This window comes from Mirounga angustirostris, unplaced genomic scaffold, assembly GCF_029215605.1.
Source record: "Mirounga angustirostris isolate CCGP_5_RB_7025 unplaced genomic scaffold, mMirAng1.0.hap1 SCAF_2, whole genome shotgun sequence".
In the NCBI taxonomy this organism is placed as follows: Eukaryota; Metazoa; Chordata; class Mammalia; order Carnivora; family Phocidae; genus Mirounga; species Mirounga angustirostris.
Window position 1 is genome coordinate 153,806,733 of NW_026991710.1, and position 27,335 is coordinate 153,834,067.

General features: G+C 41.4%; 1 protein-coding gene across 4 annotated transcripts in view; it reads right to left on the bottom strand.

Annotated features, from left to right (window-relative positions):
- Nucleotides 1-324: 324 nt before the first annotated feature.
- The window catches only part of SCARA3 (scavenger receptor class A member 3), a 70,390-nt gene continuing 43,379 nt past the window's right edge, over nucleotides 325-27,335 (bottom strand). For 3 of the 4 annotated variants that reach the window (XM_045880058.3, XM_054508667.2, XM_064585347.1), the window contains one exon: nucleotides 24,021-27,048. In XM_045880058.3, coding sequence (XP_045736014.2) covers nucleotides 26,597-27,048 — 452 coding nt within the window. In that variant the 3' untranslated portion in view covers nucleotides 24,021-26,596. Of the gene's footprint in view, nucleotides 472-24,020; nucleotides 27,049-27,335 lie in introns of those variants that run through there. The other variant, XM_054508668.2, reaches the window with a different exon arrangement.

The window sequence follows — 27,335 nt, forward strand, 5'->3', positions numbered from 1 at the left end:
TTTGAAAAGGTTAAATAAGTTTCCTCCTTTGCTCTGTTAATGTGGTAAATTACCTTGATCAGTTTTCAAATGTTAAAATAATCTCTCATTTCCAGGATAAACCCCACTTGGTCATGTGCATTATTTTTTTAAATCTATTATTGAATTTTATTTGTTAATATTGTTAATTGTACTTTTGAAGAATTTGTTAATATTACTAATTGTGCTTGTTAAGAATTTCATGAAGCTTATGTATCTATAACTCTCTTCATTGTAATGCCCTTTTCTGGTTTTGTTACCAGATTTATACTGGCTGTCTCAGTCCATTTGGGCTGCTATAACAAAATACCACAGACTAAGTGGCTTATAAACAACAGACATTTATTTCTCACAGTTCTGGAGTCTAGGAAGTCCACGATCAAGGCACTAGAAGATTTGGTGTCTGGTGAGGGTCCATTTCCTGGTTCATAGTCTTCTTTTTGCTGTGTCCTCCTGTGGTAAAAGGGGCAAGGGATCTCTCTTAGGTCTTTCTTACAAAGGCACTAAATCCCATTTATGATGGCTATTTCCTTATGAACCAATTACCTCCCAAAGGCTCCACCTCCCAATACCATTACCTTGAAGGTTAGGGTTTCAGCATATGAATTTGGGGGGTTGGGGGGGAGACACAATTATTCAGCCCATGGTACTGGCCTCACAAGTTGAATTGAAGATTCTTCTTTTCCTCTATTTTCTGAAACAGTTTGCATAAGAATGATACTGTATCTTTCTTAAGTATTTTATAGAATTCCTCTGTGAAACCATCAGAGACTGGTGCTCACTTTATGGGAAATTTTCTTCAATTAAAAATTCAATTTCTGGGGCACCTGGGTGGCTCAACTGGTTGTGTGTCTGACTCTCGATCTCAGCTCTGGTCTTGATCTCAGGGTCCTGAGTTCGAGTCCAGCACTGGGCTCCATGCTGGGTGTGGAACCTACTTAAAACAAAAAATTCAATTTCTGTAACACATGTAGTACTATTCAGATTTTGAATTTCTTCTTGAGTTAGTTTTTATAAGTTGTGCTATTTAAGGAATAAGTCCATTTTATCTAAGTAATCAAATGCACTGGCATAAAATTGTTCATAATATTCCCTTATTATTTTTTAATTTAAAAAAATTTTTTTAAAGATTTTATTTATTTGACAGAGATAGACACAGCGAGAGAGGGAACACAAGCAGGGGGAGTGGGAGAGGGAGAAGCAGGCTCCCCGCTGAGCAGGGAGCCCAATGCGGGGCTCGATCCCAGGACCCTGGGATCATGACCTGAGCTGAAGGCAGATGCTTAACAACTGAGCCACCCAGGAACCCCTGCTTATTTTTTTTCTTGACAATGGTCACATTTTTCTTTTTTCTTTTTTTTTAAGAGAAGGAAGGAGAGCAAGAGAGAAAGAGAGAGGCAGAGGGAGAGAGAGAGGAGAATCTTAAGCAGGCTCCACGCCCAGTGTGGAGCCCAATGTGGGGTGTAATCTCATAATCCAGAGACTGTGACTTCAGCTGAAATCAAGGGTCAGATGTGCAACCAACTGAGCCACCCACGCACCCCGATGGTCACATTTTCCTGGTTTTTGTTCTTCATGGGGGACACATCTAGTAATTTTTGGATATTATTGATGACACATTTTAAAAACTATGGAATATATTATTTTCCTCAGTAGAGCATTGATTTTTGTTCTAGTAATCAGTTCGATCACTGGTTGATCCCTTTGAACTTGACTTGATTTTATGCTTTTTTACACCGTTTGTTATTCCCAGCCCTCTAACTTCATGGGACTCACCCTCAAAACTTTGTCTCTTAGACATTTTCCAGAGCTTGGCTTTAGGTTTGTTGTTTTTTTAGGGTGAGTCTAAGATAAGACTTATTCTAGGGTGTAGTTCTTACTCTTAAAGCACAATTTTCTGATGTCTCAGCCTGATGCCCAAGATGTTAACAAAGTATTAGTAACATCTCTCTACTCTGCTGTTATGGATCTCCAATATCCCCAGGACTTCTTGATCTCATATCTCTGTTCCATTCTCAAGCCCATATTAACCTCACAGGTAATCCTTTGTAGTCTTTACCTATGTGTGCAGGTAAAGACTCATCCAAGGCCTCACGTGTAACCCAAACACAACTTTTGGGCATTTTATATGCATGTCTCCTTCTTTCTCTTTTTTTTTTTTAAAAGATTTTATTTATTTATTTGACAGAGAGAGACACAGCGAGAGAGGGAACACAAGCAGGGGGAGTGGGAGAGGGAGAAGCAGGCTTCCCGCAGAGCAGGGAGCCCGATGCAGAGCTTGATCCCAGGACCCTGGGATCATGACCTGAGCCGAAGGCAGACGCTTAACCAACTGAGCCACCCAGGTGCCCCTGCATGTCTCTTTCTTATTCTTTGCCTTGTCCTGCAGTGTCCAGTTGCTTCAGCTAGCCCAAACTGTGAATGCTGACTCCTGAGCTCAGTAAGACTACTATGCTTAGATTAGACCTCCCTCTGCTTAGATTAGACTGTAACCCTCTGCCATCTATACAAAATTGTTCCCAGGATGATCATGAGTTCACCTTGCAGGTTTTCTTTCTCTTGGGGACTGGGGTCTTATACTGCCTGTTATCCACTGTCTGAAAACAGTTGTGTTATATATTTTGTCCAATTTTATGGTTGTTTATGGTGGGAGGGCTGATATGGATATGGACAGTTACTCTGTTATATCCAAAAGTGGAAATCATCCAGTGGATTTCAGATAAGGAAGTCTCAACATCACTTCAGTCTGTATCATATGGTAAGGTGTTGAAGGAGACTACTTAGAAAACCCTTGATCTACCCTGATAAGGATGGATTACTTTACCCAACTCTACCACATTTTCCATTCCATTTACATGTATACCTTTATCTGTATTCCTTTTTCCATTTATAGCCCTGCCCTCTGGTGATTTGATCTTGCTGGAACCTGAGGTGACCCATGGATGTACTTAACTACTTTGGCTCACCTTTCAGCAGGCAATAAGTAGGAACATATCTCTCTTTCTATGGCAACCTTCCATTTCTCTTCCTGTTTCCTGTTATTCTGAATGGGTTAGGTTTACAAATTAGGTCATAAATAACTTGTTAACAAACTATCAATGGAGGTGAGCTTCTTATTGATCAGAACTTTGTTTGCTTCTCATTCCCACACATTCCCTCACCTTCTTCTCAGCCGTCCTTTTCCCCAACTACCTGCTCATTCCTTTCTCCTTCTAAACATGCTTTTCCTCTACTTGCTTTCCTATTTTTTAAAAAAGTTATTGTCTCTTGGGCCATATGTATATGATCTATATACCTTTGTGTAAATCAGTTTATATATGTAAATCAATTTACATCATCCATTTATGTAATTATTACATATTATTTATATGTTGTTATTTATAAAATTTATATATTATTTTATAAATTGTTTTACACATATTAATTGATTTACATATGTATGTCTGACAAATGGTATTCCTGCATATGTTAGTGAGAGTTTACATGGCATAGTTTCTATGAAACGAAGCTGGAAAACATCCAGGGGGAGAGAACTATGTTCACTAAGCATTGGTTCTGAGCCAAGACACTGAAATAAACCCTTTACATACAAAATTCATGTAATCTTCTTTACTACTCTGTGAAGTAAGGATTCTTTTTTATTTTTTAGAAAGAAAGCTGGAGTTCAATGAAGTAAAAGTAATTTGCCTAAGACCCAGCTGACAAAGGACAGAGCAAAGATTCAAACAACAGCACTCTGGGTCAGATCTGGACTCTTTTCACTATGCAATACTTTCTACCCAGAAAGATGTCTGTTAAGAAATTTGGTCAAAAAGCATATAGTTCCTAGATTCATGAGTTGGAATGGTCCAGCATTGCCCTGATGGAAATTGTCAGATCTCAAGGGTCTTCTGTTATAATCTCCATCTGAAACCTGTACAATCTGGGAGGCTTTGTGATCAGGCACAGGAGAATGAGAAGGGTAGGAGAAATGAGCTGAGGAGATCAGAGATTAAAGTAATTGAAAACTGCAGGGGTGCCTGTGTGGCTCAGTCGTTAAGCGTCTGCCTTTGGCTCAGGTCATGATCTCAGGGTCCTGGGATCGAGCTCCGCATCGGGCTCCCTGCTGGGTGGGAAGCCTGCTTCTCCCTCCCCCACTCCCCCTGCTTGTGTTCCCTCTCTCACTGTGTCTCTCTCTGTCAAATAAATAAAATCTTTAAAAAAAATAATAAAGAAATTGAAAACTGCAGAAAGGGAATCATACAAGGGAATGGGTCCAAGGTCTCAGAGGAGAAGGGATTGAGGATGAGGTCAGCAGGAAGAATAGAACCCTCAGGGGACAAAAGGGCCATTCAGCCCTGAAATTTACAGGAATCCACAGGGGGCAGGATTAATGCAGCAGACAGAGAGTGTTCCCAGAAGCCACTCATATGTGGAGTGACAGGAACCAGGTGAGTGTGGCACTGAAACTTACAGGAATCCACAGGAGGCAGGATTAATGCAGCAGAGAGCCTTCCCAGAACACTAGCATGTGGATTGACAGGAACCAGGTGAGGGCAATCAGCCTCCCCTCATCTCAGCAGGGGGTGCCAGCATCATTTATAATCAGAACGAATGAATGGTCTGGTTGGAAATGTTAGCATGCTATGAAAGTATATTGAAATGAATCATGATGTCATGGCAAGTGCAAGAAGAAGGGAAGGGGTTGAGAGTTTGAAAAAGAAAAAACAGTAAAAGGAAGTAGGAATCTCAGAGATTCTGCTGTGCTGGCCAAGGGAGAGAAACTGAGTCGGGGGATTCAAATATGTGGTCCCTAGAAAGCTGTACTCTCACATGCATACTGATGATTTGCTAAACTCTCCCCAGTCTGGATTAAATGTAAATATACCTTGCTTTGGAAAGATAGCCTAGCTTCTTTACTTTTTTATATTTTAAAATAAAAACAATGCTTAATACAGTCACAAAATCCAAATGGTGCGAAAGAATATAAAGGGAAAGGCAGATCTCCCTCTTACCTCTGTGGCCCATTTCCTGAGCTCCCCTTTCCAGAGGCTTCTATTATCAGGCTTTTATGGATCAGAATTTAAAAACAGCTATGTGTTTTTAAATTTAAATATTTTTCACACGAATGATAGTGTAATGTACATGTTCTTTTTTTTTTTTAAGATTTTATTTATTTATTTGAGAGAGAGAGAATGAGAGACAGAGAGCACAAGAGGGAAGACGGCAGAGGGAGAAGAGACCCCCCGCTGAGCAGGGAGCCCGATGTGGGACTCGATCCTGGGACTCCAGGATCATGACCTGAGCCGAAGGCAGTCGCTTAACCAACTGAGCCACCCAGGCGCCCTGTACATGTTCTTTTGCACATTGCTTTTTACAAATTTTAACTTTTTAAATGTATTTCAGAAATTATTCTTTATCAGTTTAGAGGACTGCCTTATTAACAGCCTGCCTTATTAAAAGCCTGTGCCTTTTTAATAGCCTCATAATTTTATGTTGTAGATGTCTCATAATTTAACTAGTCTTATATGAATGGGAATTCAGGTTAATTTCTAGTCTTTTGCCATTACATACTGGACAATAAACATCCTTGAACATACATGGAGTCAAGCTCAGCAAGGTGCTGGCCAATCCAAAGTTACTGGGCAACTTCTGATGAGTCTCTCAGGTGCCCTAATATTGGGAAAGGTTGCATCTCTCTGGATAAAGGATAAAGATATCAGTCTCTAGAAGTATGTGTCCTTTGTGATAAATAACCCAAATCAGCTTTCTGGTCCAAATTGGTCTTGGGGGTTGCCTGGGATCCCTTAGGGTCCACCCAGGGTCTGGCTCACCTTGAGCAGAGCTGAGAGAGCACCTCTGGGACTGTTCTCCTCCCACCAGGTTCTGTAATGCACGGGGGCCCTGAGAGGACTGTCAAAGTAACCCTTTAACATAGGGTTCTCCAGATTCTAGAGCAATTTAGTGTCTTCTCAGTGCCGAAACACGCACATCCAAACATAATAGGACTTTTGTTTCCAAAGACAGGGCCTTGGGAAGCCTGTTCGACCCACCTGAATCCCTCCTCTGTGATGTGGGAAGATCATGAGAGATAAGGGAGACACGGCTCAGTGCGTTATCAACTTCACATTGGTTTAGCTTGGAACTGCCACAGAATAATCACACTTGTGACCAGCAGCTCCTTTTTCACTTCCTCATTCCGCAGGAGCCTCCATCCTCAGCCTGGCTCAAAGCCCTTTCCCTCTTAGCTTTCTAGATTCTGAGAAAACAAAAGTTCCAACTGTTCCCCCAAGTCCACCCCCTGGGATAGAACTGTGGGGCCTATAGACCCCATACCTAGAGAGGGGCTCCCCTGGACACTTCCAAAACCGGTTGATCAAATTTCTCTCCCAGGATCCTTTCAGGCTGCCTGGACACACTCCTTTCAGGCACTGCCTCTGATTTCCAGACCTTTTCTGATTGACTGGTTTGGTCACTGACCAGCAGACTGGTGGGTAGGGAATCAGGTGGCAGGCAGGCCATTAAGTTCATGGTAAAGGGTCAATGGCAAAGTGAAGGATGTGGACTCAATTAGCATGTCATTAGACAGTAAAAGGCGAAAAATATTTCAGACACTATATGCCTTATACCATTTGTTTCTTTTTCTTACTTTAATGAAATGTATAGGACCTCCAGCTCAATGTGAGTACAAGTGGTGATGGCAGACACCCTTGTTCTTGATCCTAAAGAGAATGAATTTTCTTTCTCAAGTATGCGCGTGCGCATGCACACACGCACACACACACACAAGGGCATTTTATTAACGAATGTACTGGAAGATTGAGGGAAGGAGGTGTGGCTATGTTCAGGGATTATAATTGTATGGCTCTGAGTCTGCTTTTTGAGAAGGCCTTCTCCCTTAGGCAGGATCTTCTCTCATTTTTAGGAAGATGGCCACAACCACTCCAAGCTTTCAGTCTTCTGACCTAGCTACCTTGTAAAGAGAAAGTTCCTCTTTTCTAATATTTCCAGTGCAAGTGTGGAGGCTGAAACTCTTTGGTTAATTGGTCCTGCCTGGGTAACTTGTCCATTCCTGCACTGAGTGTGGACAGAGCTGTGGTATTCCCACCAGTCAGACCTGAGTCATTGGTCTGCTTCTGAGGGAATGTGGGTACTGGGGTCAACCCTATTTGAACCACATGGAGCGATTAGAGGTGTTTATCCAAAGGCATAGACAGATGGGCGTTGTTACTTGAGGAGCGAGTGGGGGTTCACTCACTCCAACAGCCATCTGCTAGAGTAGCAGGTGAGCTGGGGGTGCAGGATAGGCAGGACTTAGATCTGGAAAGACAAGCACAAAAGGAATTCTTCTGGGAGGAGGAAATGGTATAAGCAAAAGCCATGGAGGTGTGCTGGAGACCAGCAGCCTGGTCTCCCTGGGAGGCTCTGTGATGGCAAAGGAAGAGCAGGGCCTCTTGCCTTTTTTGTTTTCTTTTTAAAATAACATTTGTTGTTGTTACCATCATCGGCATTATTTGTCTTTTAAGTTGTTATTATAGAGGGTTTCCAACAAAGGCAAAGAGACTAGATAATGTACCCCCATGTACCCATGTACCACCCATCACCCAATTTTATAATTATCAATGTTTTGCCAAGTGTTTTATTTGTCTTATCTCATGGCACATTTTTAAGCAAATCCCAGACATCAAATCATTTCAGCTCTAAATATTTCAAGGTATGTATCTTTAACATATAGAGGGTTTTTTTGGTTTTGTTTTTTTAAAGATTTTATTTATTTATTTGATAGAGAGAGCACACAAGCAGGCAGAATGGCAGGCAGAGGGAGAGGGAGGCTCCCCACTGGGCGGGGAGCCCGATGTAGGGTTCGATCCCAGGACCCTGAGATCATGACCTGAGCCAAAGACAGACGCTTCACTGACTGAGCCACCCAGGCGCCCCCATATAGAGGTTTTTTTTTTTTTAAAGTAATCACAATACATTATTACACTTAATAATGTCTTAATATGGCCTAATAACAAATCTGTGTTCAAATTTCCATGATTTTCTCAAAAAATGTCTTTATAAATTGATTTGTTTGAATTAAAATCCAAAGTCCAAACATTGCACTTGGTTGATACATTTAAGTCTCTCTCTTTAATAAACTTTTACTTGAAGATTAATTTTTTTTTAAAGATTTTATTTATTTATTTGAGAGAGAGAATGAGAGACAGAGAGCATGAGAGGGAGAAGGGTCAGAGGGAGAAGCAGACCCCCCGCCGAGCAGGGAGCCCGATGCGGGACTCGATCCCGGGACTCCAGGATCATGACCTGAGCCGAAGGCAGTCGCTTAACCAACTGAGCCACCCAGGCGCCCCTGAAGATTAATTTTAAACCTCTTTTAATCTGTAACATCCCCTCCACTTTACTTTTCCCATGCCATTTATTTGTTGAAAAAATGAGTCATTCTGGGTTGACAACTCAAGATCATGAAGATGGCAGGTGTTTGTCTCTTTGGAGCTGCCGTAGGTTGACTGGAAGATAGATCTAGGGGCACCTGGGTGGCTCAGTCGTTAAGCGTCTGCCTTCGGCTCAGGTCGTGATCTCAGGGTCCTGGGATCGAGCCCCGCGTCGGGCTCCCTGCTCTGCGGGAAAGCCTGCTTCTCCCTCTCCCTCTCCCCCTGCTTGTGATCCTGCTCCCACTGTGTCTCTCTCTGTCAAATAAATAAATAAAATCTTAAAAAAAAAAAAAAAGATAGATCTAGAGGCTTGATTACAATTAGGGGCAATTTTCTTTTTCTTTCTTTATTTTGGCAAGTCAACTTAATAGGTGGTGCTGTGTACAGTCTATTATATCATGTCAGGAGGTATGCGATGTCTGGTTCTCTTAAAGGGAACAGCTTCCATTTTTCACTTTTATGAAAGGTGTTTGCTGTGAACTTTTTTGACAGATACAACATTTTAGGTTTAAAAGTTCCCAGTTTGGGGAGCCTGAGGGCTCAGTCAGTTAAACATCTCAGGGTCATGATCTCAGGGTCCTGGGATGAAGCCCCCTGTCGGGCTCCCTGCTCAGCGGGGAGCCTGCTTCTCCCTCTCCCTCTTCCCTCCCCCTGCTTGTGCTCTCTCTCTCAAATAAATAAGTAAAAAATCTTAAAAAATTTTTTTCCGTAGTTTGATTTCTTAAAAGTCATGAGTGGATGCCTTATTTATGAAATACTTTCTCTGTATCTATTCATCTATTTCCTTTTCTGATTCTGGTAACAAGCTTTTCTATTCTCATGGAATAGGATAAAGTTTCCCTATTTTATCTGTTCTCTGGAAGGGTTTGTGTTGGATTAGAATTGTCTTTGAATGTTTTGGTAGAATTTGCCTGTAAGTCTTTACCCATGGGCCTGGTGTTTTCTTTGTGGGGATATTTTAAACATGGATTCAATGTCTCTAATGGCTTCAGAATATTCAGGTTTTCTACTTCTTGAGTCAGTTTTGATGAGTCACATTTTCCTGTGAATTTGTTTGGTCCATCTAAGTTTTCAAAGGGACTGGCACTAAATGTTCATAACATTTCCATTTAATGTCATCTTTTTTATTCCTAGTATCTTTTATTGAGGCTTTCTTGCATTTGTCTTGATAAATATTGCTTACAGTTTATCAGTTGTATTAGTCTTTTAAAAGAACCAACTTTTGGGGCGCCTGGATGGCTCAATTGGTTGAACATCTGACTCTTGATCTTGGCTCAGCTTATGATCTCTGGGTGGCGAGATCGAGTCTTGCGTGGGGCTCATGCTCAGCACAGTCTGCTTGTCCTTCTCCCTCCCCCTCTGCCCCACTGTGCTCTCTCTATCTAAAATAAATAAGTAAAATCTTAAAAAAAAAGAATAAACTTTTGGCTTTGTCAGTCCTCCCCATTCAAATCTTCTTTTTCCCATTTCATTAATTTCGGGCCTTCATTATTTCCTTCTTTCCACTTGATGTGTGTTCTGGCATACCTCAAACTTTTCAAGTGGGATATGTAGCTCATTTATTTTAGCTCTTCTTTTTCTAATATAAGTATTTAAGAGCATCAATTTTCTCTTCAAGTATTGCCTTGACTACATACCTGAACTTCTGAGATTTAGACATTTCATTATAAAATAGCTTTGAAATATTTTCTATGTCTATTTCAACCTAATTTTTACTATAATTTCTTTTTTTCTTGTTTTTTTTTCTAAGTAAGCTCCACACCCAAAGTGAAGCTTGAACTCACAACCCCAAGATCATGAGCTGTGTACTCTACTAATAAAGGCCCTATAATTTCTCTTTTGACTCATGAGCTTTTGGAAGTGAATTTCTATTTTTTTGAATAATTTTTTAAAATTCAGTGTTAATTTACATTCCTTCAGTTGAAATGCACAGATCATGTGTATAGTTTGATGAGTTTTTCCAAGTGCGTCCTTCTGTGTAAGTCACACAACTGTCATGACACAGAGCATTTCCATGACAGTGGAAACTTGTCTTACAGTCTCTCCATCAGTCCCTGCTCTTGCCCTGCACACCTTGAGGCTGCAACTATTCTGACCTCTAGCATCACAGAGTAGCTTTGCCTCTCCCAAAATTTAATAGAAATGAAACCATACTATATGTACTCTTTGGTGTGTAGCTTCTCTTCAGTATAGTATTTTTGAGTGTTTTTTTAATGTTGCTTGTATTTTTTGGTTGTTGCTTTCTTTCTTCTTCTTCAACCTCATCCTCCTCCCCTTCTTCTCTTTCTTCTTTTGAATGGCTCATAGTCCATTGCATGAAAATACAACAATTTATTCATTCCTCTGTTGATGGGTATTTGGGCTCTTTCCAGTTTGGGGCAATTATGATGAAAGCTGCTGTGAATGTTTTTGTACAAGTCTTTTTGTGGAATATGTTTTTATCTCTCTTGGGTAAATACCTAGGGGTGGAAGTGTTGAGTCATGGGGTAAGTGCATGTTTACCTTTACAAGAAACTGCCAAACTAGTTTTCCAAAGAGGCTCTACCACTCATACTCCATTATTGCTGGATATTTAAGTCTTTTCAACTTTAATTATTCTAGTGAATAAAATATGGTATCTTAGTTGCTTTTTAAAATCAATTTTATCGATGTATAATTTAAATGCAATAAAATGCACACATTTTAAGTGTGTGATTTCTTGAGTTTTGACAGATGTACACACCTGTGTAATCACCATCCCTAATCAAGATATAGAACAATTCCATCACCTCGGAAAACTCTCATGCCCCTTTCTAGTCAATTACACTCCACTTCTGCCCCAGTAACCACTAATCTTATTTCTATCATTTTTTATTTGTTTTGCCTATTCTGGAATTTCATATAAATGGAATTATATACTATGTACTCTTTTTTGTGTGGCTTCTTTTACTTAACATAATTACTTTAAGATTCATATTTTTGTGTCCAACATTAACATTCCCCTTTTCATTGCTGAGTAACATTCCATTGTATGGCTCTACCACAACTTACTTATCCATTGTCCTGATGATGGACATTTGGATTGTTTTCACTTTTTGGCTATTATGAATAAATGTATATTTTATATATGTTTTTATTTCTTTTGGATAAATTCCTAGAAGTGGAATGGCTGAACCATATGATAAGTGTATGTCTAACTTTTTAAGAAACTACCAAACTATTTTCCAAAGTGGTGTATTATTTTACATTCTGCCAGCAGTGTATGAGAGTTTCATCCTCACCACAATCTCACCAACACTTGGCATGGTCAGTCTTTTTAATTTTAGCTATTCTAATAGGTTTGTGGTGGTATCTCATTGTGGTTTTAATTTCTATTTCCCTGATCACTTATGATGTTGACCATCTTTTCATGCACAAATGTCTTTTGGAAGTCTGCTGAAATATTTCACCCATTTTTATGGGTTATTTATCTTCTTATTACTGAGTTGCAAGAGATACTTATATAATATTCTATTTGTAAATTATTTGTCACATATTTTCTCCTAATGTGTAACATGTTTGATCATTTATGTGCCTGGATCTCTTAATGTGCAGATTTTAATTTCATGAAATTTAATTTATCAATGTTTTCTTTTATGGTTAATGTTTTTCTTGTTCTAGCTGAGAAATCTTTGCCACCCAAATATCATGAAGGTATTTTTCTGTGTTTTATTCTAGAAGTGCTATAATTTTTAACATTTATATTTGGTCTTCATCTATCTTGAATTAATTTTTATGTTTAGTATGAGTTAGAGGTCAAGATATATTTTCCCCCTATGAATATTCAATTGTCCCAGTACCATTTTTGAAGAATCTTTCTTTTTTTTTCATTGATTTCTTTTGGCTCCTTTGTCAAAAAAAAATCAATTGACTATTTAATATTGAGCTCATTTCTGACTTTGTTCTGTTCCATATGTCTGTTCGTCTTTGTGCCAATACCATACTATCTTAAATACTAAATCTTCATAGTAATCACTGAAATCAGACTATGTATGTCCTCCAAATTGGTTCTTTTGTCAAGAATTTTTTTCTTTTTTGCTATTTTGTGTCATTTATATTGCTATATACATTTTATTGAGATTTTATTTATTTATTTATTTGAGGTGGGGGAGAGGGTGTGCAAGTAAGGGAAGGGGCAGAGGGTAAGGAGAGAGAAAGGGAGAGAATCCCAAGTAGACTCCACACTGAGCATGGAGCCTGATGCTGGGCTCGATCTCACCACCCTGAGATCATGACATGAGATGAAACCAAGAGTCTGATGCTTAGCCAGCTGAGCCACCCAGGTGTCCCACCATATACATTTTAGCATCTGCTTCTCAATTTCTACAAAAAGACATGCAGGAACTTTGGGATTTCACTGATTATAGATCAATTGGGGAGAATGTCCAACATTAAGGCTTCCAGTGTGTGAACATGTATATGTCTCCATTTATTTTGGTCTTTTAAATTTTCTCTTAGCAACATTTTATAATATTATATGTAGAGATTTCACACAAATTTTGTTAAAGTTATTCCTAATTATTTTATGTTCTTTGATGTATTGTGATATTTTTTTAAATTTCATTTTTTAATTCTTTGTAGCTAGTATATAGAGACATGACTGATTTTTATATTTTGCTCTTTGAACTTGATAAGTTGTGTTTTGGTAAAAGTAAGGGTTTTTTTTTTTTATTGGATTCATTAGGAATTTCTATGTATACAATTATTTTGTTTGTAAATAGAGACAATTTTACTTCTTTCCCGTTCTTTATATTTTCTCTGCTTGCCTTATTTCACTGGCTAAGACCTCCAGTATAATGCTGAATGCAAATGGTGAGTCACCCTTGCCTTGTTCTTGATTTTAGAGAGAAAGCATTTGGTCTTCCATGTTTAAGTATGATGTTAATTGAAAGATTTTCATAAGAAAACTTTATCAAACTTTGATTCATAGTCTGTTGAGAGTTTTGATTAGAAAACGTTGAATTTTGGGGCTCCTGGGTGGCTCAGTTGGTTAAGCATCTGCCTTCAGCTCAGGTCATGATCCCTGGGTCCCAGGATCAAGTTCTGCATCGGGGGGGGGGGGGGGGTCCCTGCTCAGCAGGGAGTCTGCATCTCCCTCTGCCTTTCACTCTGCTCATGCTCTCTCTCTCTCTTTCTCTGACTCTCTCCCTCAAATAAATAAAATCTTTAAAAAAAAAAGAAAATGTTGAATTTTAACAGTTGATTTTTTGCATCTGTTGAGATGATCAAATGGTTTTTCTCCTTTATTCTGTATATATGATGAACTATATTAACTGATTTTCAAAATGTAAACTAAACTAGCATTACTGTGATAAACCCCACTCAGTCACAGTGAATTATCTTTTTTTACATATGGCTAGATTTGATTAGCTAATACTTTAACTCAATTTGTTAAGAATTTTTGTATTCATATTCATGAAGATTATTGGTCTATGATTTTATTTTCTTGTACTTTACTGGTTCCCTCCTTATCTTTTGAAAGAGTTTATGTAAGATTGGTATTTATTTTTTAAATGTTTAAAATAAATTGTCTTTAGGAAAAAGTTTTTGATTATTCAATTTTTTAAATGTATATATGGGGTTATGGAGATTTTTGATTATTTTATATTAGTTTCTGTAATTTTTGTCTTTCAAGAAATTTTTTCATTTCATCTAGATTGTTGAATTTGGTGGTATAACCTTGTTCACAATATTACTTTATTATCCTTCACTGTCTGTAGGATCCATAGTGATGTCTTCTCTTTCATTTCTGATATTGGTAATTTATTTCTTCTTCCTTTGTTTTTCCTGATCAATTTAGTTAAGAGCATATCAATTTCATTCATATTTTCAAAGAACTAACTTTTGGCCATGTTAATTTTCCTTATTGTTTGTCTGTTTTTACTGATTTTGGCTTTAATATTTATTATTGTCTTTCTTCATCTTATTTTGTGTTTACATTTGCTTTCTTTTTCCAGCTTCTCAATGTAGAAACATAAATCAATGATTTAAAAATTGTTTTTCAGGCACCTGGGTGGATCAGTTGTTAAGTGTCTGCCTTCGGCTCCGGTCATGATCCCAGGGTCCTGGGATCAAGCCCCGCATTGGGCTCCCTGCTCCGCGGGAAGCCTGCTTCTCCCTCTCCTACTCCCCCTGCTTGTGTTTCCTCTCTTGCTGTCTCTCTCTCTCTGTCAAATAAATAAATAAAATCTTTAAAAAATAATAATAATAAATAAATAAAAATTGTTTTTCTTTTCTTATATAGTCGTTTAAAGCTCTAAATTTTTTTTCTAAGCACTACTTTATCTGCATCCAACAAATTTTGGTATGTTGTATTTACTATATCAGTTAAAAATATTTTCTAATTGTCTTTGTGAATTTTTTTCTCTGACCTATAGTTATTTGGAAGTGTGGGGTTAGAAGCACCTCTCTTTCAAACAGCATATCATTAAGTCTTACTTTTTAAAAAATCTAGTCTGACATTCTCTGCCTTTTGAGCATTTAGTTCATGTACATCTAATGTAATTATTATATAATTTGTTTAAGCCCATATCTTCTTTTTGTTTTTTATTTGTCCTATTTTTTTTCATTAACTCCTCTTTCCCATCTATTTTTAGATCAATTAAGTATTTTTAGTATTTCATTTTACCTCTTCTATTTGCTTTTCTGCTATACCTCAGTTTTATTTTTTAGTAGTTGCTATAAAAGTTACAATATACATCCTTACTTATCACAGCCTACCTTGAATTAATTTTTTTCACTCACATATAATGTAAGAACGTTCCACTTATCTACCTCCCTTTCATTGTTCCACTAATATCACTCATTTTGCTCTTCTGTTTGTAATAACTTCACAATGCATTGTGATGATTTTCCCTTTAACAATACATTTTCTTTTAAAGAAATCAAGAAATAAAAAGAAAAAGTATTTTATATACATAAACTTAGCACTTATGGTATCCTTCATTAGGTAAGGGAATGTTACGTGTGGAACTTAGGTTTCTAACTGGTTTCAGCCCAAAGATCTTCCCTTAATATTTCTTTTTTGTGCAGGTCTACTGGTTATGAAATTGCTCAGCTTCATTTATATGAAAATGTCTTTTATAGTCCATGTTCGTGTGCTTTTACATGTTGACATGGTTTTAATATCGTATTTAAGAAATTGTTGCTTAACTTACTAAGATTTTTCTATGCTTTTTTGATATTTTATATGTTAACTTTTACATTTAGGTTTATAATCCATTTTGAGTTAATTTTTATGTATGTTATGAGACAAGGGTCAAGATTCATATTTTGTATATTGCTATAATACTATTGTTCCAGTACCCTTTGTTGTAAAGATTATCCTTTCTCCATTGAATTGCTTTGGCATTCTTGTTGAAAATCAATAGACAATATATAAGTAGATCTGTTTCTGAATTCTCTATTCTGTCCCTTTGATCTATGAGCCTATCTCTATGCAAATACTACATTATTTTGATCATTATAGCTTTGTAAGTCTTGAGATCAGGCAGTATGAGTCTTTCAACTTTGTTCTTATTTTTAAAAATAATTTTGGCTCTTCTAGGTCCTTTGCATTTCCAAACAAATCGTAGAATAAGTTTATCAATTTCCTTAAAAATTCCTCATGGGATTTTTGTTAGGATTACACTGAAGCTGTATAGAAATATGGAGTAAATTCATACTGTAACAATATTGAGTCTTCTGATCCATGAACATTGTATATGTACACATTTCTTTAGGTCTTCTTTAAGTTCTCACAGTAATATATGTGATTTTCCATTTTCTAAATTTTAGGTATTACATGTATTTTGCCACATTTATTACTGAATATTTCACATTTTGATACTATTGTGTTATTATTTTTTATTTCAACTTCTAATTGTGCCTTGCTAGTATATAGAAATACAATTGATATTTGTATATTGACCTTGTGTTCTGAAATTTTATTTACTCATAATTATTATGAATCACTTTTTTTGGTAAATCCTTAGTATTCTTTACATAGACAATCAAACTATCCTCAAATAAAGACATTTTTCCTTTTTCCTTTTTAATCTGGATATCTTCTCTTTTCTTTTACTTCCTTTATTGCATTGGATAGGATTGCCAATACATGGTTAACTCAAAGTGGTAAAAGTATGCATCCTTGACTCTTCTCAGATCTTAGGGGAAAGCATTAAGTCTTTTATCATGAAGTATGATGTTAACTGCAAGTTGTTTGTTTATTTGTTTCTTTGTCTTAGGATATTTTTTATCAGATTGAGAGAGGTCCATTCAATTCCTAGTGTGATGTGAGGTTTTTCTTAATTAATGAATTTTGGATTTTTTTCAAATGCTTTTTCTGCATCTACAGAGATGATCATATTGGCTTATTTTCTATTAATGTGGTGAATTATCTGGATTTTGAGAGTTAAAACAACTTTGCATTCCTGGGATAAAACATTCATGATATATTATCCTTCTTATATATTGTTGGATTCAATTTGCTAAAATTTTGTTAAGAAATTTTGCTTCTATATTCTAAGGATATTGATCTGCAGTTTTCTTTTTGTATAATGGTTTTCTTTTCCTGTAATATGTATTAGGTTTTGTTATCAAGGTAATGCTGGATTCATAGAATGAGTTAGCAAGTGTTTCCTCCTCTTCTATTTTCTGAAAGAGTTTGTGCAGAATTTGTATTATTTTTTTCTTTAAATGTTTGGCAGAATTCATCGGTGAGCCCAGTTGGGTCCTGAGTTTTCTTTGTGGGAAGGTTTTTTTAACTAAAATTGTATTTATTTAAGAGTAACAGAGTTATTCACATTTATTATTATTGATTTCTTCTTGAGTGAGCTGTAGTAGTTTATGTTTTTCAAGACATTTGTTTATTTCATCTAAGTTTTGATGTTATTGGCTTAAATTGGCTTAAAATTGTTCATAATATGTCATTATTATTGTAATGTCTTTATGATCTGTAGTGATGGCCCCACTACTGTTGCTGATATTAGTTATTTGTGTCTTATTTCTGATCCGTATGATTAGAGGCTTATTCATTTCTTGATCTTCTCAAAGAACCAGTTTTTTTGTTTTATGAACTTTTCTCTGTATTTTTTCTTTTATTTTTTATCTTTATTATCTCTTTTCTTCTGTTTACTTAATTTTCTTTTCTTTTCCTAGTTTCTTAAGGTCAAAGTTTAGGTCACTGAATTGAGAACTTTCTTCTTTTCTTTTCTTTTCTTTTTTTCTTTCTTTCTTTTTTTTTAAGTAGGCTCCATGCTCAGCGTGGAGCCCAACACAGGGCTTGAACTCATGACCCTGAGATCAAGACCTAAGCTGAGGTCAAGAGTTGAACACTTAACCGACTGAGCCACCTAGGCACCCCAAAAGCTTTCTTCTTTTCTAATATAAGTATTTAATGTTACAGATTTCCCTCCAAGCACTGCTTTAGTTATGTCACATGAATTCTGTTATGTTATGTTTTCATTTTTATGAAGTTCAAAATATTTTCTAATTTCTCTCGCAATATTTTTCTTTGACTCCTGGGCAATTAAAAGTGTATTGTTTAGTTTCCATTTATTTGGAGACTTAGCTATCTTTCTGTGTTCGTTTCTAATTTAATCCCATGTGGTCAGAGGATATACTCTGGGCGGTTTCAATTCTTTTGAGTTTGTTGATACTTGTTTTATGGCCTACAGTATGCTCTGTCTTGGTAAATGTTTTATCTGCCTTTGAAAAGAACAAATATTCACTGTTGTTGGGTGCAGTGTTCTTGTCTTATCATTAGCTCAAATTAGTTGATAGTATTGTTCAAATTTTCTATATCCTTATTGCTTTCCTGTTTACTTATTCCATCAATCATTGAGAAAGGCTTTGTTACTGTGTGTCTAAAATCAGTTCACAGTCAGCTCACAAACCCTGGGATTTTTGCCCTACACATTCAAGGAAACTCTGTGCCCAGCTTCTTCCTGCCCAGTACCCTGTCTCGTACCCAATTCCAACTGCCTTGGCAGCCCCAAAGTCTGACCTCTACTACTTCCAGCTAGTGAGACCACTACTCTCTCTTTGGGCACCACCTCTCTGTGAGATGCTTTGGAAAGTGTTCCTGGGCAGGAAACTGAAATGAATCTGGAGCTCACCTCTTTTTTTTTTTTTTTTTTTTTTATTTACCAAGTACAGTATGTGACAGCTACTTGCAGCTCAAGAACTATTTGTTGAATGAGTGAACAACTTCAGTGGGATCTCCATACTACCTATTACATTTTTTAAATGTTTCCACGTATGGAAGAAGGGAGTTCTATGAAGCTAAAATAAGGACAACGATGGATGATGGGGAGCAAGCAAATTTCAAGTTGTAAACTTAGGAATCCAGCTTGTCTAGGGCATTTAGAAGTTCTTGAAGTTCAGAAGAAGAAGGAACCATCAGACTACAAATCCAAAATCATCACGTGGAGATTCCTTCTTTCTAAGTCAAGAGCTCTGCTTTATCACAAGGGAGAATGTCAGAAGCAACAGAGCTGACTTAGGACAGTTGGTTTCAAATATTTTTATCACACCCCCTTTAGTGAAAAAAAATTTTGAATTTTTAAAAATTTCCCAATATATGTAAATATATTTATTTGTAAATTATTTTTTATGTTTTATTATTGGCTAATGTCTCAAGGCATAATTGCACTTAGGGCACTGTTTATTAATAAAGATAGTGAATATAAATTCATTTTCAGATCATATTCTTGGTCATTCCAAACTTCCTGGCTGACTTCATGTCAGACCTGATTTCATGGAAATAAACTGTGACTTAGAATAGATGAAACATAATTAGTAGACATTTTAATATTTAATAGTTTGTTCCTCACCCCCGAGGATTTAGTTGGGTGCCCATTTTGGAGACCTTGGGCTTAGGGAGAAGGCCATAGGGAGGTTGGTGGCCTGGCTGAGGGTAGGCACCTGGCTTCCTTTGCAAAGCCTCCAGCTTTCACAGCAGAAAGCCTGCTCCTGTCTCTAACTCCTGCACTGCTCTTCCTAATCCCCAGATGTGTTTAGTGACAAGGCAGCTGAGACAGAGAGGCCTGGCAGTCCTGAGATCTGGGGCCTTATTACAGCTTTGTCAATAGCTTGCTCTGGGTCCTTGAACAAGTTTGTTTCTGTGGATCTCAGCTTTCTCAGCTGCAAAGAACAGGCCCAACTAAATTCCCGATCCTATCATTCTGTAAGAAGTATCTCACTATAGCTGGCTTCCGTAAATGCTGGGTTCAAAGCCACATAACGTCTACATGCCTAAAGTGAATTATTTGACTTTTCTGTGCCTTGTTTTCTGATGTATAAAATCAAATACTTCTAGTTTGTGAGACTTGGATGAGATGTTATACATAAATTAAAAAAAAAAACATAGTTCACTTTCTATATCTCTTACACATGTGGTTCTCAAATTTTATTTGGGGCATCAGAATTCCCTGGGGATTGCTCCCCAACGCTCCTCCTTTGATGCCACCCCATCTGTGCTTCTGGAGCAGTGGTGGAGGCTGGCAGTCTGCATTTCGATGGCCTCCTGGGTAATTGTCCCTGCTAAGAACACTGCCCTAATCTTTGTGCATCTCCTACCACATCAAACACAGAGCCTTGCACTTTGGAAGTGTTCAAAGGAAAACAGAGGGACTGGACAGGTGATGGCAAGGAAAACAAACAACCTGTGCTTCTGCAGGTCAAGCCATCCCCTGGGAGGCTGCACGCTGCGCAGCCTGCCTGTGTGTCCCTCTAGTCCCTCCCCAGCCCAGCCCAGCCCAGCCCAGCCCTGCTGGAAAGCACAGCATGGTCAAACCATGTTTGTCAGTTCCCTGCTCGCCTCTCCTGTAGCTCTGTTTTGACAGGTGTGTCCAAGGCTGGCAAGCACACATAGCCAGCTCAGCCCTGGCCAGGGAAGAGGAGCCAGGGGAAGTTCTGGAGGCTCTGCTTAGGCCATGTCCTACCCCAGCTGGAGGGGCCGTGAGGCGGCGGCCCTCGCTGAGGAATGGTGGGCAGGCCTGGGGGGTTTTAGACATATCCCAGTCCTGTGGCTTCCAGGAAGCCCCTTTGCTCTCCTTAGAAGGAAGCCCAGAAGTTCCTTCAAGGCTTTGCAAATCTGGTGGGGATTAAAACAACCTGATGGCAAAGGCCATGCTTCTAATCCGGTGACTGAGATCTCACAGGCTGTCACCTCTCCGTCTGGGTTCAGACTTTAATGCCTTAGCCCTGGCAAGTTCCAGGAAGGCAACTAAGCAGGGCAGGAGGAGGAACACTTGGTTAGAATTGCAAGATAGAGGAATCCAGGATATACCAGGTGACTCCCTGATGAAATGTCAAGACTGGACCACTCTCTTTGTTTCCTAGCAGAGAAACCAAAAGTCAGAGAGGGGCTTTGTCAGTCTGCAGTCTCACCATGAATGGAGAGCCCAGGGGGGCAGAAGTATGACCTGCTCCAGTTCCATGTCCGTGAAGGAACTCCATCATGGAGTCCACCCAATCATCCCACTATGAAGTGGGTGGATCCATCTCACACAGTGTGCACAGAACAGTGTACTGATTCAGAGTGTTTGCTACACGCTTGATGGTTCCAGCCCCCCCACTGCCCCCCCCCCCCCTTAACTGCGGCCAGCTCTTGGGCTTCCCAGCAGCACCTAAAATGGTCTGGATACTATGAAGGGTCACATTAGTAGTAGGGGCCATTTGATGAGAGAAAGGGACTAGGGGGTACTTTCTGGGGAATGTGCATCAGAAGGTGCTCAATGGTTGTGACCAACAGCAAAAGGGCCCAAGAAGTAGAGTTGCAGCACAACCAGAGATGTGAGAAGTTGCAGGGACCAAGACCCGAGAGGCCTGAGTTCTAGTCCCAGATGGTGACAAACTCCTCACCTCTAGCAGTCTTTGCTTTCTGTCTTGGAAAGTAGAGAGGCTGAGCCTGGTGATGCACCAGATCACTCTTGGATCTAACAATGCGGAGAATGTGGGAGTGGGAGTTGCAGGGGCTGGAGTTCTGGCTGGTCATCTGCAGAGGACAGTGGTGAGTGCCACTGCTATTCAGGAAGCTCTGGATCTGTATAATGACCCTCGTGACAATGGCTAGTAGCATAATCACCACCGCCATGTATTCTACGGACTGGATTGTGTCTACACAAAATCCACATGCTGAAGCCCTAACCCCCAATGCAACTGTATCTGGAGATAGGATACTAGGAGGTAACTGGGGTTAAATGAGATCATAAGGTGGGGCCCTAATCTGTCAGGACCGTGGCCTTATAAGAAAAGGAAAAGTGTCTCTCTCTCACTCCTTTTCTCTCCTCTCAGACACTTCTCTCCCCACCCCCGACCCTGGAACCAGATGACACAAGTCAGGAAGATCTGGCATCTTGCCCTTGGACTTCCTAGCCTCCAGAACCCTGAGAAAATTCATTTGTATTGGTTGAGCCACCCAGCCTGTGGTACTTTGTTATGGCAGCCCGAGCTGATTAATGTACCAGGCAACTGGCCAAGTGCATTGTTAAAAAGAAAACCATGGGCCCCAAATGGAGGTTCTTGGGCCAGGCCAGGTCATCAAACCTGGGCTTCATACCTAACCTAACTGCAGTTTCAATCTCCCCCAGAAATGTAGGTCTCAAACCTGTCAGTCAGGAATTTTCTGATAAGCGCCAATGAGATTATCTGTGGACATGGGTCTTCTCCCTTCCCCAAAGGAAGATGAGGTAATCTGCATCATAAAACCCCCTGCTCTTCCCACCATGGGAAGGTGATTTTGCCAGCAATAATCCTTTCTTTCCTTTTGCTTATAATTTTTTGCCCCCCCATAAAAACTCTCCATTTTGTACAATTCCTCCGAGTGCCCCTCTATTTGCCAGATGGGGTGCTGCCTGATTCATGAATCATTTAATGAATCCAATTAGATTTTCCAAATTTTTTTTTTTTTACAGTATCCTCTTACTTAATCCCCTCAATGACCTCAGGAGGTAGGTACAATTATAACCCCCATTTTACAGGAAGGGAACAGAAGCTCAGAGAGGGTAACTCGCCCAAGGCTGAGTTTCAATAGAGGTACATCTAAAAACTCATTATCTGTGTGACTTTGGGAAGTTAATCTCTCCAAACCTCAGTTTTCCCATGTGTAAAGTGGGAATAATAATAGTACATGTGGACATAATAGCTACATTCTAAATTGTAGTGAGGATTAGATGTGTTATATGTAAGGTCTTTAGAATGGTCTTCTGTTGCATAGTAAATCCTCCCCTGGGGTCTGTTACTATTAATGTCATTATGATTCTCTTATTCCTTTATTGCCAACCACAGACTTAATGGCCAGCTTTGCTCAGAGTCAATCTTGCTCTCGTGTCTCTAATTTTACCACATGACCCCTTCCCTGTGTAGCCCCCTCCAAACCACACGGCCAGAGAGGCTGGTGACAGTTGTCCAGGACACATGAGTTTTTCTTATGTGTTTACTTCTATGCTCTCGAATCGCTCGGTTTTTGATCCTTGGAGCCTTGTCTCTCATTCTGGATCCCAACTCATCCCTTGGAATGGATCGCAGATCTAACTTTTCCAGACTTTGACTCCAGGACATTAGCTTGCCCTTGGGCTTGGGCTCCCCCAGCTCCCAGGACCCCTGGCTCATGCTGGGGAGCATGACCCCTGCCAGACATGCCATCAACCCCACTCTGGACGGTGATTGTCTGGAATTTCCTGGAGGTGTTCTTGGGGACCCAGGCTGTAAAATGACACCACTGGATGGTCCCCACTGCCTCCTTCAAGGCCCACCAACTCTGCCACGGCCTGGGTGATGCCTTCCCTGGCCTACTCAGCCTCACCTGTCACTCTTGTCCCCAGGGCCCCCTTCTTCTCAGAACCCTTGGCCTGCTTCATGTGCGGCTTGAGGTGGAGACCTATCGTTCACTCTGTTCCACCTTCCCCTCCTAGAGGTGACCCCCACAGCACAAAGCCTCTGTGCTAAACATTATTTTTAGATGTGTCTGTGAGGATGTTTCCAGAAGAGATTCGCAATTGAATGGGTAGATTGAGTAAAGATCAGCTTCGATAAAGTGGGTAGGTATCAATCATCCCATCTGCAGAGGGTGAGAGAGTAGAACAAAAAGGTGAAGAAAGGGAGAATTCTATCTCTGCCTGGCTGTGTGAGCTAGGACATGGGTCTTCTCCTGCCTTGGGCTGGAATTTACACTGCGGACTCTCCTGGTTCCCTGGTCTTTGGACTCAGACTAGAACTACACCATTGATGCTCCTGGATCTTCAGCCTGCAGACAGAAGATCATGGGACTTCTCAGTCTCTGTATCTCCCTCTGCCCCCCCCACCCCAATATATACACACACACACACATATGTATACAGTAGTCTGCCCTTATCTGGAATTTTGCTTTCCAAGTTTATAGTTACCACTGTCAACCACAGTCCGGAAGCTGATGATCCTCCTTCTGACCCACAGGCAGAAGGTCAATAGTAGCCCAACACGTAGGTCCTAACGCCTACGTCCGTCACCTCACTTCATCCTATCACATGGGCATTTTATCATCTCACATCCCTACAAGAAGGGTGAGTACAGTACAATAAGATATTTTGAGAGGAAAGAAAAAGAGACCACATTCACAGAACTTTTATTACAGTATATTGTTATAATTGTTCTATTTATTATTATTGTTGTTAACCTCTTAACTGTGCCTAATTTATAAATTAAACTTTATCATAGGTATGTATATTTGGGGAAAAAAGCATAATATATATAGGGTTTAGTACTATCTGTGGTTTCAGGCATCCACTGGGGGTCTTGGAACATATCCTTCACAGATAATGGGGGACTACTGTATAGTCTATTGGTTTTGTTTCTCTGGTGAAAATACGAAAATACAAAAGTACAAAATACAAAAGCAAAACAGGGCATAGGACTTACCCTAGGCCATGTTTTACCAGCAATTGAATACACTATGCTACCATACTGAATATTTGTGTCTCCCCCAAATTTATATGTTGAAACCCTAACCCCCAGTGGGATGGTATTAGGACGTGGAACTTTTGGAAGGTGTTTAGGTCTTGAGGGTGCAGCCCTCATGAATGGGATTAGTGCCTTTATAAAAGGGACCCCAGAGAGCTTCCTCCCCCTTCCTGCCATGTGAGGGCAGGGTGAGAATATGGCCAGCTGTGAGCCAACAAGCAAGGCCTCACCAGACCCTAAAATCTGCCAGCACCTTGAGCATGGATTTTGGCCTCCAGAACCTCGAGAAAGAAATGTCTGCTGTTTATAAGTCAGCAGGCTGTGGTGTTCTGTGAGAGCGGCCCAAATGGACTAAGACATTAGCCTGGTCCATCAGCCTGGCTGATTCACGGGGGACCCAGCTGTGCTCTGTTTCCTGTGGATTCTGGAGAGCCAGGCCCTCGGGGGGAAGGTCTAGCCTGGCCTCTTCCTCCTTTTCTCTTTTATCTGCCGGTCTTAGAGGCGGCAGAGGGAAGCCTTGGGAAGGTATCACTCAGATGTCCAGCTCACCTTGTTTCTCACTGGGTTCCTGCTCGTTGTGGGTAATTCCCCCACGTGCTCTTGGTCCCTGGCCCCAACAGGACCACCATGAATTCCTGGCAGAGCTCAGTGTTTCTAGATGGAGGGGAAGGGGGTGAGACCCAAACTCCACAGTGAGTATCTAGGGGACCCCTCGTCCACTGGTTTCCCTTCGAGGGCAGGTGAGGCATTATGACCCTGCTTGGGCCGAAAGGACCAGAAGACACCTCCCTCCTGGAAAGAGCTCTTTACTGAGTCAGTAATACTACGTCGCGTGATATCATATGTAGACAGGATTACACGGCAGTGGGGGCGGGCGGGAGTGCAAACCAGTTGCACGCCTATTACGAGAAGGGAGGTGGCATGGAGGCTTTTGGAAGGCTGAAAGGGGCTGGTGTCTGAGTCGGGCCGGGGAGGAGACAGCTCCATGCCCCGGCCCAGGAGTGGTCGGAATCTGTTGAACACCAAGGAGGGCAGCTCCACAACCAGTTTAGCCTGTGGGCTGCCTTCACCTTGCCAGGGGAGCTTCCCAGGGCTCCTTTGTGCCCGTGTGCGCAGGAAGCTGGAGGTGGTCAGGGGTGATGTCAAAGTAAGCCTCTTGTGCACATTCAGGCCCTCTGTCCTCACGTCCAGTCTTGCTGCCCATGCAGAGAGGCCTCGGGCCATTCTGAGTCATGGTAGGGTGAGGTGAGCGGGCACCTGTGGGCAGGAGAGCTGGGTGCAGGAGGGGAGAGCTGTTGTTACCCGGCTTGGCCTCCATCAGCCGCCACAGAGGGGCCCGTCCCAGGAGGGGAGCAGGCTGGCCTGGTGCAGAGCAAGGGAGCCAACTCCGCAGACAGCCCGCCGACCCCGGCCTCTTCACACTTGCTTCTGTCCCCCCACCCCCCCTTCCTCCAGCGTCCCAGCTGCTGGGCACCACTCTGGGAGAATGTTCCAGGGCCTAGATAGCCTTCCCATGCAGATGAGACTCCTCCTTGGATTTCTTCTAGGATGCTCCTGGGAGAAGGAGGCAAGGATGAAGTGAGGAATTTTCTGGAGACATGAAAAAATTGCTGAACTCATGGGAGCACGGTGCGCAGAGCCTGGGGACGGCGGCACAGGTGGAGTCCCTCTGGCCCGGATGAGGCAGGGGCAGCTCCCGGGACTCCATTCCCAAGGTTAGGAGGAGAATGTTTTGGTCGCCAAATCCCCCTTGTCCCTAGAGTTTGAACCACATCCCCTGCAAAGGTTTTCCTGGGTCTTCTCAAGCACTGGGAGCCACAGGGAACTGCTGGCCAGGTTGGTTCTGAAGATGCTGGAAAGCTGAGTTGGTCGGGAATTCAGAAATAGATTCAAGACCTTCCTCCCAAGGTAGCCACCTCCCTGGCAGGCTCAGTCACAGGAGAGGGGGCATCTCCCCCTGCCCTCTCCTCCTGCCCAGCCAGGGAAGCCTGGTTGGCCCCACTGGGCAGCAGAGAAACGTTGTGTGCGTGTACATGTGTGTGTGAGGGGCTGCTTTCTATGGTACAGTCAGTACTGGGGAGCCCGGAGGTGCAGGGACAGGCCGGGGGGAGGCCCCTTTGGGATCAAAGGACCACAACCGTCTGTAGGTGTGGCTTTCTGGGGGGCTCGCTCTGCCCTGAGGCCCTTCCTGCCATCCTGTGTAGCAGTGTCTGGGACTGGGGCCCTTAGCAGCGCCTCTGGCTTCCTGGTGGGCCTGGGGGCCCTGGGACTCCAGGGGGCCCCTGGATCCCTGGTTCACCCTTAAGCCCCATGGGCCCCCGCTGGCCCGGGGACCCTGTCTTCCCAGCAATCCCTGGTTTTCCTTGAGGCCCTGAGGGTCCTGGAGACCCTGGGGGCCCCTCTGGCCCTGGGGGCCCCACATCCCCCTTGGGGCCTGGCTGTCCTCTTGGGCCTCCACTTCCAAAGCTTCCCTTTGAGCCTTTGAGGCCTGGGAAACCTCGAAGGCCAACCGGCCCCCTTTCTCCCACAGGTCCTCTGTCTCCAGGCTGCCCCTGAGGCCCCTGGGGTCCCGGGGGGCCGAAGCTACCAGGGTCTCCTTTTGGTCCTCTGCTGCCAACGGGCCCCTTCGTGCCCATGTCTCCTTTGAGTCCTCTTGGTCCTGGAGGGCCGGGGGCACCTAGGGTCAGAGAAAAGAGGGGAGAAGTCAGTGCACGAGGGGCAGGTCTCCTGAGGCTTTCCCATGAAGCAGGTGTGGTGCCCAGGCCACAGGGACGAGCCCGAGGGTTAGCCAGACACCAAGGCCAGGTCTGCCAACTGACAGAGCTCGGGCTGATTCCGTGACTTCTCTAGGTCAGCCAGACCACCTGTGCAGTGGGGATGAGAAGCCTCACCTGCAGACTAGCAGGGATTCGGAGACAAGGCGTGTAAGTGTGCTTGAGTCCTGGTGCATGGAGAGAATTCATT